The 17,513-nt window shown below is 37.4% G+C and overlaps 4 protein-coding genes across 17 annotated transcripts in view; 2 read left to right on the top strand and 2 right to left on the bottom strand.

Moving 5' to 3' along the window:
- Positions 1–2,966, top strand: part of LOC112453783 (metabotropic glutamate receptor 2-like) — a 120,607-nt gene extending 117,641 nt beyond the window's left edge. For all 8 annotated transcript variants that reach the window (XM_025014715.1, XM_025014714.1, XM_025014713.1 and 5 more), the window contains 5 exons: positions 13–179; positions 624–994; positions 1,405–1,556; positions 1,863–2,082; positions 2,216–2,966. In XM_025014715.1, the coding sequence (XP_024870483.1) occupies positions 13–179; positions 624–994; positions 1,405–1,556; positions 1,863–2,082; positions 2,216–2,460 (1,155 nt within the window). In that variant the 3' untranslated portion in view covers positions 2,461–2,966. The remainder of the gene's footprint in view (positions 1–12; positions 180–623; positions 995–1,404; positions 1,557–1,862; positions 2,083–2,215) is intronic.
- Positions 2,967–5,281: 2,315 nt separating this feature from the next.
- Positions 5,282–8,845, bottom strand: LOC112453787 (COP9 signalosome complex subunit 7). 5 transcript variants are annotated; one of them, XM_025014727.1, is made up of 4 exons: positions 8,486–8,845; positions 7,755–8,410; positions 7,476–7,647; positions 5,282–5,554 (listed from the first exon to the last, which is right to left on the bottom strand). In XM_025014727.1, exons 2-4 carry the CDS (start codon positions 8,400–8,402, stop codon positions 5,508–5,510), a joined length of 867 nt encoding a protein of 288 aa, XP_024870495.1. In that variant the 5' UTR covers positions 8,403–8,410; positions 8,486–8,845; the 3' UTR covers positions 5,282–5,507. The 5 variants fall into 5 exon arrangements, with proteins under 5 accessions (XP_024870495.1, XP_024870497.1, XP_024870496.1 ...); XM_025014729.1 differs by lacking the exon at positions 5,282–5,554 and adding an exon at positions 6,087–7,283; XM_025014728.1 differs by lacking the exon at positions 5,282–5,554 and adding an exon at positions 6,087–7,260.
- A 58-nt stretch (positions 8,846–8,903) lies between these two features.
- LOC112453785 (GPI ethanolamine phosphate transferase 3) lies at positions 8,904–12,907 on the top strand. Its single transcript, XM_025014722.1, has 4 exons — positions 8,904–11,784; positions 11,863–12,033; positions 12,102–12,319; positions 12,412–12,907. The coding sequence occupies exons 1-4, from the start codon at positions 9,189–9,191 to the stop codon at positions 12,604–12,606; spliced, it is 3,180 nt and encodes a 1,059-aa protein (XP_024870490.1). The 5' UTR covers positions 8,904–9,188; the 3' UTR covers positions 12,607–12,907.
- A 294-nt stretch (positions 12,908–13,201) lies between these two features.
- LOC112453786 lies at positions 13,202–16,898 on the bottom strand. 3 transcript variants are annotated; one of them, XM_025014726.1, is made up of 4 exons: positions 16,759–16,898; positions 14,613–16,402; positions 13,693–13,738; positions 13,537–13,617 (listed from the first exon to the last, which is right to left on the bottom strand). In XM_025014726.1, the coding sequence occupies exons 1-4, from the start codon at positions 16,868–16,870 to the stop codon at positions 13,610–13,612; spliced, it is 1,956 nt and encodes a 651-aa protein (XP_024870494.1). In that variant the 5' UTR covers positions 16,871–16,898; the 3' UTR covers positions 13,537–13,609. The 3 variants fall into 3 exon arrangements, with proteins under 3 accessions (XP_024870492.1, XP_024870493.1, XP_024870494.1); XM_025014724.1 differs by lacking the exon at positions 13,693–13,738 and having other exon boundaries at positions 13,202–13,617; XM_025014725.1 differs by having other exon boundaries at positions 13,525–13,738.
- Positions 16,899–17,513: the final 615 nt, after the last annotated feature.

Below are 17,513 nucleotides of genomic sequence, written 5' to 3'. Positions count from 1 at the left end.
AAAAAAAAACAGGTGACATTATTTGTCTGCGGCGTTTTCCTCAAGCACAACGACACGCCTGTCGTACGCGCGTCTGGGCGAGAACTGTCTTACGTTCTTCTCTTGGGAATTCTACTCTGTTACCTCGTCACATTCACTCTGATATTCAAACCCACGCACATTGTCTGCGGTATTCAAAGGTAAAAAAAAAACCCTATGAATCTTTTCGGGTGTATTTTCTACGAGTTTCTGACGCGACGGCATTAATCTCTTTGTTCCTGCCAGACTGTTACAGTTAAGTCGGTAAATTACATTTCTCGCGTACGATCAATGCTGTCCAAGTAAGAGTGGCAGTTTTACTAGTTTTACATGGTTCAAGCAGAATCTAATTCCAACTTATTTTCCTACTTTCTTTTTAATACAATTTATCACGGTACAGTGAGAGTGCAAAAAATTTCCCTTAAACAATATCGCGTGGCGGAAACGGAGGTAAAAGTTTAGAGAAAAGTAACATAATGAAATTGTATCTTTACATGCATCGAGCTAGAACCAGAACTAGAAGTACGAATTATGCGGAGAAAGCATTTCTTAATAGAATGCTTGTTGAGAAAAACGGAGATACCACTTTTTATTTCTGCTGACAGATTCGCCGCAGGCTTCTGCTTCACGGTAGTATACGCAGCTTTATTAACGAAGACCAATCGAATCTCAAGAATCTTCAACGCCGGGAGTGCAAAGAGGCCGTCCTTCATATCACCGCGGTCGCAACTTATTATCTGCTCCGGATTGGTATCCGTGCAGATCTTAATTAATATAGTTTGGATGATCATCGACCCTGCTAGAGCGATGCATCATTATCCCACGATGGAGGACAATCTACTCGTGTGCAACAACTACATCGACACCAGCTATATGATCGCGTTTACATATCCCATAATATTAATAATTGTGTGTACTATCTACGCCGTCCTCACGAGAAAAATTCCAGAAGCTTTCAACGAGAGCAAGCACATCGGTAAGTTTACCTTTTTATCGCGATATCCGTGTTCTTACACCACGTTGTGCATATTTTGTTATATTCATACAACGTGTTACGTGTTCTTTCGCAATTAAAAAAGAAACCTCGATAAAGAATAAAAATAAAAACAGCATTGTGTTCTTTTTTACATACGCCATGTAGATGCAATATTAATACATTGCAATGCTGTGTCTAGCACTTGTCATGACAAATACAGCTTGCTGAGAAAAAAAGAAATAATAAGGGTAATATTCGGATAAAGATTATATATGTATGCAATTGTAATATGTAAAAGATGGAGATTTAACGTGAAATGAAAGATGCTGTATCTCTCAATTCTATGATAATGATAACGACGCGCAAAAGAATATATATAGCGTCCTTAAGAAATAACATTTCTAATTCAGGTTTAACGATGTATACAACATGCGTCATATGGCTCGCTTTCGTACCTTTGTATTACGGTACCGGAAGCAACGTCGCACTAAGAATTACCTCGATGTCTGTAACAATCAGTCTTTCTGCATCCGTAACGGTGGTTTGCCTCTTCAGTCCAAAGGTAAAGCTGACACTTTGAAATATCTGAAAATGTTTGTGTTTAAAACGTGTGATTAAATGCTCAATTATTGCAACTCTATTGAAATTTCAAGCGCGCCCAGTGATCATACGTAATGGCAAATCAAATCGAATTTGGATTAATATAATCGCGGTGTATTTAGAAATTTTAAGAAGCTAAATATTTACACTCGTCTTAATAGTTCTCAATAAAATATACGTTAGATGAGAAAACGGATTTTAAAAAAATGCATTTTAGCTTATATAATTTATCGCAAAGGAATTCACGCGTTATTATTTATATGTGCAGCTGTATATTATTTTAATCCGGCCCGAGAGAAACGTACGTCCGACTGTGAGGGCAGGAAGACCCAACCCGACGAAAAGTTCGGCGATAACTGTTACAAATGCCTCGAGTATGATGGGACCGGTGACGGCGACGACGGTTCTGACAGCCGCTACTTGCGACCAGAATAAAGCCATCAAGAAACATATCGCGTCCACCATGGACTGCTCCACTCAAAGCGAATGTAAATACGGTCCCCGAGCTCTCTGTTCAATTCCCAGATAATTTGATTATCATTTTAACGTGTTCTTTATTTTCTTCATTTACATATTACGTTCTACAAATCATGTACAGCTCCCTCGCGTTTTTGTTCGCAGATTACGAAATGGAATTGAAGGAACGGAAAAACGGGGAGTCGCTGACGACGTGCATTTCGCGATCAACGCAAACGACTGCCAACGAGAAGGAATTTGTGACCGTCGTGACGAGTAATAAAAAATCACCGGACGTAATCGTGTCCGCGAGTAACATGGAATCAATAAATAGCACAACGACGAAACGACTCAACAGCAATGCGAGGATAGGCAATGGACCGCTTTCTCAAAGCGACGTCTCCTTGTAGCGGAAGGTAGAACTGTCAATGGAATTAACTGTTAGTTTAAAACCGATCTCGAAGAATCCCGTTACCGTTTGATTTATTCCATTGTATACTGTATGTATATATTACTAGATCTGCGCCGACGCATTTCTCAACATAACGAGGTAGATAATTAGATAAATTATTTTGAAAATTATTTTCAAGCAATTTATCGTCAGACGCCCCTCGTCAGGGTCCGACAGCAAAATGACAACAACCAGACGCCAATTCGTCCGGTAACGCGTACTTAAAATTATCCGTACTATTGGATTAGAGTTGAGTGAATCTGAAGTAGAAGAAATTTATTATATACGTATTGTACGTGTCGAAAATATGTATATCCTGAGATGCATGATATATGCGTTACAAACTTATAATCGTGAGTTACATGTAAGACGACAAATAAACATAAATGAGCGTACAATGAAAGAGTATTAGAGTTAAGGATTGTTTTATTACTTTATATAATTATATAATAATAATTGTATATATTAATGCATGCAATTATTATTATATATTTATATTAAGTAATATATAATGTACACTTAATATAATTATATTAAGTAATAATGTGTGTGTGTGTGTGTGTTACCTTATAATTGTATAATAATGCGTGCAACGAAGAAATATGTATAATTTATAGATTTATTATGATATATTTTTCACTACATTCACTTCATCACATTTACTGTTGCTTAATAAATACATAATGTAACTAATTATCAATTCTTTCGGAAAAATTTCCAAAATTATGATTCTAAGGAAAACAAAAGTCATATTAATTTCGCTCTCATTTAACGAATAAAATAGGTAGATATTTAATATTATGTGGTTTTTATCTTCTACCCTTTTATCAAAATGTTTATTAACATTGTAAATTTAAAATTCTTATTCGTTTTTTTTTTATTTCAAATTATTACTTAATTTTCATTTTCATTAAATTATATTGTAAGATATTATAGTCGTTGTTAAAGATACATATCTTTAAAAAAATCTCTGATTCAATATTTCCCGTAAATGGTCACATCTCGATATTTACATAATTTCGACATTTCTTGCCGTCTAATATGCCGAGTCATAAAAATATAGATGTTTAAACATAATTTATCAACAAAAATTATCCTGTTTGAAACAAAAATAATATCGTTTAACATATATGTATGAACGTAAATATTTAAAAGTACTTTCATTTATTAGATAATAAATTCGTAAATTTTCTAAGAAAAATTAGCATTTAAGCGTAATGTTCATATTGCTATACACGTTACATTTAATTATTGTAAATATATATTTGTAAATATGTAAACTTAGGAGTGAATTTACATGATGTATACTTCACGCGTTGTTTAATATTAAATAAAATGTATTTTAGAAATATTAGGCTAATATTATGATATTAAATTTATTGATTAGGAACATTTTCTGCAAACTATAGGAATTGCTCTTCGTAGAAAGAATATGTGCAAATTGCGTAGTATTATAACCCGCAATTTTGTAGTAGCGCAAATTTGATTTTGCAAAACGTATAATTCTTGTCATTATCAGAATATAATTAAATATATTATAGAACAGATTCTTATTGACGATATGGTGGAAGACTGTATTTTATGTAAGACTAGATATATTCCATTCGTGTTAAACATATCGTCTCTAGATTAAAAAAAAAACTACTTTATATTTTGCTGCAAAAATTTTTCAACACTACATTCGATTATTTACAATTGCCATCAATTTATCTGTGATTTGTTTGTATACGTGTTAAAAGAAACGTAATCAATTGATGCATACTTGTAAATAATTATCACTATGCTTGAAGTATTTCAAACTCTCTGTATATGTACGGACATTAACATGAAAGTACATAGCTATGTTAAATTGTGCTTCTTCAAAATATAACGCGTGTCAATTTTTTTATTTTTGTCATTAGGCTTATATAGATAAGCCTGATATTCACTGCACAATTTAGTATATACGTACATTTAAATCGTTCGTTATATACGTAAAATTTATAATTTTAATAGTAAAAAAACCGTAATATTAAACTAGGAAAGTATTGAGAAAGAGAGAATAAAATTTAGCATTCGCATAATATCGTATTGAGAAAATTTTTCAATGTACATTTGTTGTACACTTTACTTAAACAATAACTTAACACATTCACTGCCCACGTGCCTGAGATAGACTCTGTCTCGATGTGAAGATTTCGCTGCAACAGTCACTATGTAAAAATGACAATTAGTTACTTCTTTTAACTGTTCTTTTTGTGTTACGCATATAACGGTTTAGAAACTGATCATAGAGTCGCAGATCCGATACGCGGGCAATGGATATGTTAAGATTGATAAAAATCTAAATTATATATGTAAAAGCCAATATGCGGGAAAATGTCGACGTTCCTCGACAAGTATTCATAGTTATACGTACGCATGTACATATATAAATACACTATAAAGGTGGATAATTGTACATATGCGTATATAATAACGTATATAAATAAGAATTTATCGTGGCTCGTATGGAATTTAATTATAATATCCTGTTATGACAAAACCGCGTGAGTGATTATGCGACATATAAATTCCAAAATGCAATGCAAAAACACACAATGTCAAAAATAACATATATTATATATACGTTTCACGCAATTTGAAGATATTTTAAATACATTATAAATTAAAATAGAAAGGAGATAGTAATAGCGTGATGTACTCATCAAAATGAAAGTTGCAAAATAAAATCGACGATGTAATTGCTGCGTACCATTTCTCTTTTCTAAGACAAATTTTTGTGGAGAAAAGAAAAACACTTTAGTCAGCATGATTTTATTTTTCTTAATGCGGCTTACAATAAGTATAAGACAATTCAAAGATATCATTTCTTTTTAAAAGCTACAAAGATTACAGAAGAAATGTTTTTTCTAACATCAAAATCACAGAAGATAAGAGAAAAGGAGAAAAAAAGGAAAAGAGAAAGAGACAGAGTATCCAAACGACTTGGTATGCCACAAGGGGTTTCACCTAATTCATTCTCGGCTATTCCCAACTTGTCCCATCGACCATTAGTGAATCAGTAGCAGATCCTGAAAATCCCGATTAGACGTATGATTGATGACTTGTATTTCAAACTATAAAAGTATGTGTGTATATGTGTATGTGTGTATATAGATATACACACAACATATAATATAAAAATACGTATATTATATATATATATAAAATGAAAATAAAATACCGAGATTGTACAAGTGTAACTTCTAACATAAAATTCGCTTACATAATTGACATCACTTACATAATTTGTCTCCACAATTTGTAAATAAATATAAGACAAAAAAATGCGTCATAGAAAATGCATTTACATCACGAATCAGAAAAGATTGAGTGTAAATTCGAACATGGGAAATTTTAATTGAATGTATAAGAGCACACAAATACCTCATAACAAATATCTTATTTAAAAAATACAGTCTTATGTCGTCCTATAATATTGCAACCTACAAACATTTGTGCAATTTTTTAAAACCTAACACGTTTTCTAGCAGCTTACTTGATAAACGTAAAGGAGAGAGAGAAAGAGGCATTAAGGGTATAAAAAAATAGAAAAAGCCTCGCTAAAATATATTATCTTTTTATTCGAGTAGCAATTACAACGCTTTAACGGACGACTGACATTTTTCTTTGCTAAGCTACATCTGTGGCATACCTTTACAATTTTCTTTTGAATATACAAGTTTCTTGAAACGATCTCCCCGACTAGTTACGCATTGTTTCGTCAGTAAATCGTTTAGCGACTACAAATCCTTACGAAACGAGAATCTGTAAAGTCTGAACGCAAACAGTACGAACGGTACTATCGTTGGAAGTACACGTAAGCCAACTCGTCACAATGGGCATACCGTTTTATGTGATAACTGGCAATGGGTAGGCACGTATGCATTGATAAATATATGCAATACACGTTGCATTATTTATCAAATTCATCTAGACAATCGTCAAATCCTAATTAAATTCTTCACGCCCTACAAACACAAAATATGATGTCTTTGGTCTACAAAAATAAACAGGTATATTACAAGAATATTCAAGCTTACCTACAAAATTATCTTTGTCACAAAGAAAAGATTCATTGTTTTTTTTTGTTTTTTTTTTTTTAATGCTCGATGTAAAGACAATCATCACATATACCTCGTTACGTATACCTCGTACATATTATTACTTTCAATGTAAATAAATAAACAATCAATTCCGTGAATAACTGCTAAATTTTACGCTAACAACAGTACTGAAATAGCTTATACAGCAAATACTAATCGTGATGTTCAAAATAATCACAGTAAAAGTAATATGAAATCTACCGCTCTTTCTACATTTTTCGCTAAATATTTGCAGTTATTAAAGTGGAAATTTATATACTCAAAAATTGTTTTTTTTTTTTAAAGTTTGTTATATTGATGTGTGTGTCAATAAATTAATCTTACAAATGTATTTTGATAAGAAAAGGTACTCTTGATTTTATTCATTATTATAACATCGAGTCCACAAATGTCACAAAATCGAGTACTCTTACATATTTGATGTATACAATTCGATGCTATATACTTAGAACACTTTGTATAAAATATTATTTCCCTACTTTGCTCTAAAAGTCTCTAAAAACTCAATATTTCAAATACATAAAGGATTCTCGATTCGGCATTTGGTTTATACTTTATATATAATTAATAAATTCGTTTCAATATTACCCTTCTCATTCATAATACTTTTCATTCATCATTCATTTCATAATCTAAAAAAAAAGTCTTTCATAATCTAAAAAAAAACACAAGAATGTTCGATATTTTTTCCATACATACGTTCCAATTCAATTTTAATACTCGCAATTTAGCCACGATTTATAACACATTCAAAAGTGTATAATATTCGACTCAACGAACGGATGAACGATGAAAAAAAATATGCATTGCGCAAGAAACTATTGAGTTTATGTCTTCCAAAACTTACCACTGACTTTGATACATTTGACTTTCTGTAACTTCTTCTTTTCTGACAGTACCGGCAAGGCTTCTCTACTCGCTTCGCTTCCTCCTGCGCCAGAACTACCACCAGCCATATCAGCCTCTTGAATGCCTCCGCCTCCCGCTTGAGCCGCGAGGGATTTCTTTATATTAGTAATCTAAAAGGCAACAGAAAAGAAATGTCACATTTATTATACACATGATTAATCTTTTAACGATGTAAAACAAATAAAGAGACAAGAAAAGAGAAGGAAATATAACTCACGTCTCTTTGTATTCTTTCTTTATGATAAGTAGCTTTTTGTTTTTCAATATTAGCTCTAGATATTTGCTGCTCGATACACGATAGAACTGTATCGCACGCTTCGCCCCAGGCGGCTAAGGTCTCAGCTACTACGCCGGTATCACCTGGCCGGACGTCTCGTCCTAAACCGGCATAATCCACTTCTAGCTGTGAATTTTTCTGATCTAATTTTCCATGGATTATATCGGCGTATATAGCTTCGATAATCAAGTCCTCTAGATCCCTGACATTCTTTATGTCGAGCTCCTCCAACAACACCGAGTAGGGTATACATTTGTTTTTCGTAGCCAGAGTGACAATTGTGAGGTGCTGAAGCTTCTTTTTTTGCGTAGGAGTTAACTCTAACACTTTCTCTTGATTTTCCAGATAATCTTTATAGGTGCCGTATGCAAATAGATTCAAGGTATTCCAATACTGGACGTAAGGTCCGTTCTCTAATTCTTTAATGTTCGGCATGTCCAATAATTCGCCAAAGACATGTACGCCGGGCGTCTCGACGGCTTGCCTTATGAGCTCTATGGCGGCGGCGCCTTTCGCAGTTTTTGCAAGCAGCACGAACTGCTCCAAAGGATTATTAGCTGATTTTTCAGTGGTGTTTCCACCTGTCATGGTGACTCCTAATAAATAATATTTATGAATAAACGAAATCTCGTGCGCGAATAAACGGTATACCACAAAATATGTATATGTACAGTTAATGACGATAGATAAAATCGCCAATAGACTAAACTGGAAAAAAAAAGACTTCCTTTCTTCTTAACAAAGCTTTGGTAAACAGAACGCTCGTACGATCGTCTGGGGCCGAGCGGAGAGGTTAGGAAACCAGATTCGACGCGTCCGTCCCGTTATTGCGCGCGTCAGCGACGATCGAAGGCACGTCGTGGAACGTAAACGCGTGATAATAACGTGAGAAACTCACTCGTTCGCTATCGACAGCGGTGCTACGGATTACGGACACCAAAGCTAATCGAAATTTCTCTTCGGCACTGCCGAGCTCGAAACGGTCGAAACGATGTGAGAATGTGTGAGAAACGCCAGAATATGGAGCCTCAGCCGCGGGCCGCTCCGATCGCGCGCGCATGCGTAAATCGCGACCGGGTGCACCTGCACCGCAGTACTGCACTGACTGCACCCTGCGGCGAGATGTGATGTGTGAACTGCTCCAGTAGTGGAAAGCGGTTTGAGGTTAGGTCCCGTTCGAACCGCGACACATGAATTATCGATTAGACGTCTTTCGCATTTAGCGCGGCCAAAACAATACCGCGGCCGATCGCGCGCGTCCGGATGCAACGATGGTGGAGAACGGACCGGCGTGCCGTAGGTTAAGTACCCCCGTTGACGTTGTGCCGCCAGTGAACGACATCCGCGAGCAACACTGACTCGAGACGGCTGAAGATGAGCCGGCTATGGAACTACCTGGTGTTTCAGGCATGGATGTCCTACCTGATGGCGGCCGGGCTGCTGGTCTTCACCAGCGGCTTCCTCCTCAATCGCGTCTCCCGGCCGGAGCGTGCCGAATGCGCGCGGTGCACGGCGGCCGGCGGCGATTGCGACACGGCGGGCATTCTCCAGGACACGGAGCGCGCCGCCAAGGTATGCCTCGAGCGCAGAGCGCGGGTCGTGCTCCTGATCGTCGACGCCTTGAAGTACGAGTTCGCCGAGTGGCACGACGACACCGCCGCCGTCTCCTCCTACCATCGCAACAAATTGCCTGTGATTCACGAGCTACTGCAGAAACATCCGTCGCACTCTCGGCTGTACAGATTCATGGCTGATCCACCCACCACGACGATGCAGCGCCTAAAGGGCCTGACAACGGGCTCCCTGCCCACTTTCATAGAGGTAGGCTCGAACTTCGCCTCGGAGTACATCCAGGAAGACAATCTCATTGACCAAAACGCCGCCGGGGGTATCGTTTTCATGGGGGACGACACGTGGACCAATCTATTTCCGGATAAATTTATGAGGCAGTTCCCGTCGCCGTCGTTCAACGTCTGGGATCTGGACAGCGTGGACAAGGACGTTCAGTATCGCATCTTCTTTGAGATGAAGAAGAAGGACTGGTCGCTACTGATAGCGCACACCCTCGGGGTTGATCACTGCGGGCACAAACACGGCACGCAGCATCCAGAAATGACGAGGAAATTGAATGATACGAATACGCTTATAAAGGAGATTGTAGCATCTCTCGAGAAGGACATGATGCTTTTCGTTGTTGGAGATCACGGTATGACTGAGACGGGAGATCACGGTGGTGACAGTCCCAACGAAGTGGAGGCCGCGATGTTCGTTTACTCGACGACTCCGCTGCTGAAGGGATTTGCGATCGATGACGACGATAGCGTAAATCAAATTGATCTCGTTCCCACCCTGGCGTCGATTCTCGGCACGCCAATTCCCTTTTCCAATTTAGGATCCGTAATACTCGATTGTTTGCCAAGTAGATCGGAGGAGATGGCTGCCGGTCAATTATTATATCCGTTGCATTCTCTGTGGAAGAACATTGCCCAAACGAAGAAGTACATAGAGATATATTCCGCGGATACGTACTTGTTTTCGAAAGAGCAGCTGCAGCATTTGCATTATATATACAGTCTTCTCTCGGAGCGAGTTAAGCAAGTTGACAGCTTTGAAAAACTAGAAGCTTTTATTCGGGACACCAAAGGCTATTTTAAGTTGTTGAAGGACACGTGTTCGGAAGTATGGGTCCAATTTGATTCCGGACTAATTTCCAAGGGTTTACTTTTGATGTTTTGTTCCTTGTTTTTCTTTTACCTCTTCATCACCGGTATCCCTGAGAGTCGTATGTGTGATATATTTAAATCTTCATTCTTGCAATGCGCTATCATAGCAAATTTAATTACCGCGGCAATTACCACGTGTTTGTTTCTGTTAAATATTTTAGAGGAATTGAGAAATACAACGTTTTTCGTCACTGGCGCGGTTTCTGTCGGTCTACTGGTCATAGTGATCGCTCAAAATTGGGATGTCATATCGATGTGCTGGTACGATCATCGTCGAATCAAGCTGTTGACTTATGTAGCGAGGATAATACTTCTTCTAACGGTATGCGGGCTCTTCTCCAACAGTTACATAGTTGAAGAAGACAAAGTCTTATCCTTCCTGTTCGTTACGCTCGTTTGCCTGCTCATATTTGACCTGAGAAAGAACGATCCCGATAGTACTTCCGAGAGGAAAACAAGATTTACTTCGAAACCAATCAAATCAAATTTTAGGACACCCGTGCTAATTATCGGTTTATTAGCGTGTGCCGCGGTGAGGCTGTCGCATTATTTCTGGCGTTGTAGAGAGGAGCATCTACAACGGGAATGTTCTATATTTGCAACCGGCAAAGTTGGCTGGTCAACAGTGCCGAATAACTGGGAGCGCGCGCTACTCGCCGTTCTACTCGCTTCAGTCATCCTGGCGTCATACGTGGTGATAGTTAGATTATGGTTGCAAAGTTGTGGAAATCTCACGGGCTTTGCCCCGAGCGTCATGATAGGACAGTACTGTCCGGTTATCGTAAGCGTTTGCATGGGTTGCTACTGGATTCTGCAAAAGTTCCCGAAGTTTGTCAAGCCGAAACTCGCGTTGTCCTGGGAGATCAATACGCTACCTAATGTGGTTTACTTCTTCTGCGCCCTCGCGATCCTCGTCCTCTACTATCGTCCGCTTAGTATATACTTGCTGCCAAAGAAGAAGGAATCCATCGACGTCTACCGTGATGAAAACATAGTGCCTCGATTATTCGAAAAGATAAAAGACTCCATTTCCCGCAAACGAATAGATACCGATGAGCTCCCGGTCATTTATGGTTTCGGGACTGCCTACAGCGCTGCATTTATCTCGTTAAGCGTATTTCTCACACTTTTGTACGCATTATTGCTGGGAGATATTCTATCGCCTGGTACATTTTTGATGTTCATAACGTGCGCTTGCGTATTGGGTTTGTCCGCGATAGAAAGATACAAAAATGCTAATAGTATTTGTAAGTGTACACAAGAATCTTTATATTATCTATACAGTTGGGTTTTTAATATTTCTAATGTTTTATATATTATTGCAGCTGAGCTAGTTGACGTATCGATGCCTGTGTTACTTTGCTGGTTTTTACTAGCTGAATATTTCTTTTATGGGACTGGCCATCAGGCAACGTTTCCTACCATTCACTGGCATGCTGCCTTTGTAGGAACTGGCGGCCACTTTTACGGAAACTTAGTGTCGGCAATTTTAATCGGTGAGTATATTAATATCGCCAAGTTAAAATCTCTACTGGTTATAATTTTCTGACGATACGATTTTCAGGTATTAATACATTTGGATCGCATATTATACTGGGTGCAACGTTACCACTATTAGTGGTCGTGCCATTTACATTGCATCGGATATTCCCGAAGTTTCTCAAGGCCAAGTTTTTTGATGATATAAAGAGGGGCGAACTTCTCCTGTTCGAACAAGATTCTGCTTTTCACGCTGCAATTTTCGCGATTGCGGGGAAATACACGATGCTTCACGGAATTCGGGTATGTTGCGTGAGATGTACAACATTTAAATCGTTTCTTCTCTAAGATGAATTTACCTAAATATATCTGTATCGTCGTCATTTATTTTCTAGACTTTCGGCAGCATGCTCGCGGCGACTATACACTGTCGGCATTTAATGGTTTGGAAGATATTCGCGCCAAAGCTAATATTCGAGGGATTAGGATTCCTGGTAACATTGGGTAGTATACTAGCATCGTTTTACATGGTATTTCGTATTGATCAACAAATGGAATATCTTATCACTAGAGTCACTAAAAGCAGATGATAGTGACTCATCCTTAAGGGAGTATAGTACAATCGATAGCAAAGTACCAAAGTCGTTAAGAATACTTCGCTTTTGCGACGAATCCGAAAGTGGCTCGTTACTTACGAATATATAGATCGTATCTTTAGTAATTCGAATTATTAAGAACGGGCAACATACAAGTCTATACTTACCGATACTGCCAGTATTTCCACAATTTTGTATGAAAGTGTAACAAGGGTAAAAACGAAATCAGGTATATCTAGCAAGTATTATAAATAACATTTTTCGTACCGAAGTAAAGAAACTTCTTGTCTCTCCACTTCTTCGAGTTGATATTAATGTTAGTCAATAATGCACCTACGCACTCTTATAGAACGCTATGTCGCGTAACCAAACTGTGATGCTTCCTAACACACTAACACTACCCTGCGTGCAATGCATTGCTGATTGACGAACAAAGCAACGCACTTGATGCAGGATTGCGTCCGTGTGTCGCGGTCTGTCTGCGCGACTGATGGGCACATCAGCGTATTACTGCTATTATTAGAATATGATTACGTAGAGAATAGATTAAATATTGTCAAAAAGAGCATTCACACACACCTTCCATATCCTTCGGTACATATACATAGAAAAAGTACTGTGTATTGTGGTTGATGAAAAAACGAACGGTACAATAAATCCGGCATTTTAGATTCATTCTTTGTACTACATATATCTCGATTATGTATCGCAGATAATTTTAAATAATTCTGTAACATTGCCGTTTCCTTTTTATCTTCTTCCGCCAAATATATTTTATTGGGAAAAATCGATTAATATCGTACACGTTCACTTACACGTTTTATAATATTTTTAAAAGATTTCTTATTGAAGACTAATTGTGATTGTAATATAGAGTGAAAGAAATACTCCTGCTGGCTGAGTGGCCTAATGGTGGTTATGATGCTGCCTACGATCTTGATAATCATTCTCATGATACTGCATCCAGTCAGCCCATTTGTTCGAGTTTCCGTAAGCGTTAGGTCCCTGCGACAGACGAACAGATGCCCGCGATATTCATAATTCAGAGACATTTTGCACGTACTTAATTGTAATTAATACTTTGAAAGCCTGGAGCTTGAGAGTTAGGCAATTTAGGCATTTGAATCTGAAAATAAATCAGATTATTATATTTTATAGTTTCGTGTGGGTGTTACTCGATTAAATAGAGAACAAAGAGATCTTCGGCGAAAAATGTTAGGTAATTACATAACTTTCTGTTCTTCGTTTCGAATGCAATAATTTTGTACATAGGCTTCCAAGGTATTATAGCGCGTTATATGTTACTACATAAAATTGTATATATGCACATTGCCTTTCATTAAATTATCGAATGACTAATTTACTGTTTTGTTGTTTATAATATTTAATTTTATTTTCTTGATGAAGTCGAATAAGATAGATGCATATAGAGTTTTTAAGGATAGATTTAAGGAATGGTGAAGCACATTAGGAATCGTCTCTGATACAAACATATTTCTTTTTTTATACTACTGGTTTGGAGAGAGATTTCTATACATTTTATAAACATCGTCACATTCATAGATTAAAAAGAGGAAGAAAATGCAAACCGTCGGCGTTAATGATAACAAAATATTAGTCCAAGATAATAATAACATATAATCATTATATAATAATAATAACTGAACCATTAAGAAGAGAATGATATAAATTGATTAATTATATTGTGCTATTAACATAACAATTACTGAATATCACTACAAATTATTTATGGAATTTTAGAACTGTAATTATAATTTGCAGAATTTTCTAAATCTTTTTCTTCGTTCCAAGATAATTTTTATTAGGAATTATTATAATAAACTGCAATATATACGAATTATTAAAAATTTTAATGAAAAATACTGTATGTATGAAAGCTGTACATACTTTTATAATTAACGACTCAAATTTCCTTTCTCTTGATGTTTCAGTTAATTATTACTAAAATTATTCGTCTTTTAAAATAAAATCTCACTTACCAGCAACTTGATTCCTCCTCCTTGATGCCCAGGTGTAGAACCACCTCCTGCTTGTACAGATTCCACCGAACCTGCAGGTAGACTCTGATAGCCTTGATGCATCTGCATTTGTACGCCTCTCGTGTATTGTCTATGATCACGCTGATCCTTATCGTTTTCATATCCGTAGTATGGTAGCAAATCATCGTCCACTTGTCGTTTTACAGCGGGCGCCGAATTCTCTGGATAAGACACCCAGAAAGATGTTGGTCCTTTGGGCAAAGCTCTGCTCATTATAGGATTTTCTTTGACGGGACTTGCTGGATAAGAAGCTGGATAAGAAGCCGAATAGGGAGCCTGAGTTGCAATTTCCATAGCGGATATTTTCTTCAGAATGGCGTTCAAGAGAGTGCTGTTAATCGGTGAAGCGGCAACTGCAGCGTTAGCTAATGGGACCTTCGGCAATTCCGGATTATTCGGAATACTAGCATTAGTTGCTATTGCGCTTTTCGCGACCACGCTGATGTTCCTTTGCAATTCCGTCAGCATATCGAATACTTGACTGAGTACAGTCATTCTCTGCTGAAATGGAAGCGTTGGATCTATTGTCGGTTTCGCAAAGGGAAATATGCTAGAGAAAGGTTTAAAAGACTTCTTCGGAGCGGCGGCAGCTGCCGAAGCCTTCTCATACGCGATTAGATCATTCAAAGTCGCCAACATATCGCCTTTTAAATCACCAAGCTCCGATAGTATTGTATCAACGATTGCATCTTTAGCGGCTGCGATGGACGACGCATCATCCAAGGATCTTGTGATTTTGTCCGGTGAAATGTCATCAGGTTTTAAAGACCTCATAAAATCGCTTTTTGTGTCCAAACCATCGCTTGCTTCTGACGCAGTTACATTTATACTGTCGAATAATTTGTCCAGAAAGTCCGACACCTTCTGGGTATACTCGGTTGGGCCAGGAATTACGGAAGATGGTATCCAGAAGCTGGGTGGTACAATAGTGCTTTTCGGCGCAGGTACTTCGGTTGTCGTTGCCGGAGTGCTAGTGGCAAGATTTTTGAAGAGCGTATCCAGAAATTCTGATTTCTTCGAGATGATTGCGCTCGGGTCCACCACTGGCCCGAAAGAACTACTTGGTCCGAAATTTGGTGCAAAAGGCCCGCCTGGTCCAAAAGGTCCACCTGGCCCGAAAGGTCCGAACATTCCTGGCAAGTATTCCTTTGGTACATCAGCGGCTGGTTTGGTTGCCGACATACTTTCTACTATCTTTGGATAAGATGATGAGCCTGGAATAGTATTAATGCTGTCTGCAGAAGAAGGCGTTTCTATGCTTCTTCTTCTACGGGAGAAAGATGCTTTATCCATAAAATCGGGCAGCATTTCTGGCGATGAAAACGGCGTGATAGGTCCGAATTTTGGACCCATTGGACTCATCGGACCCATCGAACCCATTGGGCCAAACTTTGGGGCAAACGGACCAAACATACCGCGTTTATACATACCGCTACTGTCGATCATTTTTCCTTTACCATCTTGTAGTATGTCTCGTTTATTAAATAATGCATTTGCACTATCAGTGTTATCTAGAGACAGTCCACTTGCGCCATATGGTATGATCGGCTTGGTATCTGCCATGTTATACGCAACTGGTCCTAAACCGCCGAACAAATTACTCAGCATATCTGTTTTTTTAGAAATAAATGCCTTCGGGTCGACGAACTTTGGCATGAACGGAGATTTTGGCATATAGGGTACGGATATCGTGTCTATTCCTCCTGGAGGTCCGAGAGCTCGCGAATAAACTACGAATTCCAAAATAATGATTGGTACGAGATCTAATCGTATCTTTTACATAATAAGACATTAATAAATTAAAAATAATAAACAAGAAATCTTTGTATATAAAATTGGATTTAAAATCATTAAATTTTTATTTTTTTATACCTGTTTCGTAATCTTAAATTTTTGAAATAGAAAATAATTAACAAATATAAGTTCTTATTATTATTTACAATTTAGTTTTCTATTTTACATTTGACATTTAAAATTATTTGAATTTAGATTTAGGAGAGATATCTCGAAGAAATCTAATTTTTCTGAATGAATACTTAGCAAAATTCTTTTTAAATATAACAGAATAATAAAAAGAATACATTACCAGGTTTGGATACAAAGTTTGTCCATGGTGCTCCGGGTGGAAGTGCCAGAGTTAAACTGGCAACGAATGCCAACAGGCAGGTAGAAAGTAAAAGTGCTTTCTGTCGGGGCATTGTACTAAGTAACGTGGTCTATGCTGTGTGAACTCCCTTTTATAATAATCATTGATCAATAATCCTTGCAAAGTCTCTAGGATTATCCGCACGGAGAATGCTGCGGTCCGAGTTCCGCAACGGAGCCTCATTAAAATAATCCACTCGCCACATGTAGAACTTGCAGTTGTGTATTTTAATTAGCCGATGGTAATTTCCTCTTGGAGAAATGCGATTTCCTTTTGAAGAGTGTAAGTATGTCTATTTTAAACAGTGGAGATAAAATGCATGCTTATTCTTTAAAGGAGAATAAAAGTCTAAAAATGAGAGAACTGCGTTTACTTAAAAAAAAACTGCGGCTATATTATAGATTAATTTTTTCCTTTCCAACTTATTGAGTCACACGTTTTTTTTTGTACACTATGTATATAAGTAGCGCATTCTATGGATGCAATCGGATTTTTATCGTTTTACAAATGAGTCGTGTATATTGCATTCGTCATCTGTTTTCAATAATGGAAATACTTCAATTATTTCACGAATACTTTATTTTGACTCATCGAATTTAGTAGGATACCTAAGGTCGTGAATAATTTGTGACTCTCTTTGCAACATAAGTCCTTTATATTATCATGAGTATGGACAATTTTGAGCAGCGTGAGTA

The sequence above is a fragment of the Temnothorax curvispinosus genome, unplaced genomic scaffold (assembly GCF_003070985.1).
Source record: "Temnothorax curvispinosus isolate PA1 unplaced genomic scaffold, ASM307098v1 QBEX01004686.1, whole genome shotgun sequence".
Lineage (NCBI taxonomy): Eukaryota > Metazoa > Arthropoda > Insecta > Hymenoptera > Formicidae > Temnothorax > Temnothorax curvispinosus.
Note: the sequence above shows the minus strand (reverse complement) of the source record. Positions and strands in the feature narration are given on the sequence as shown.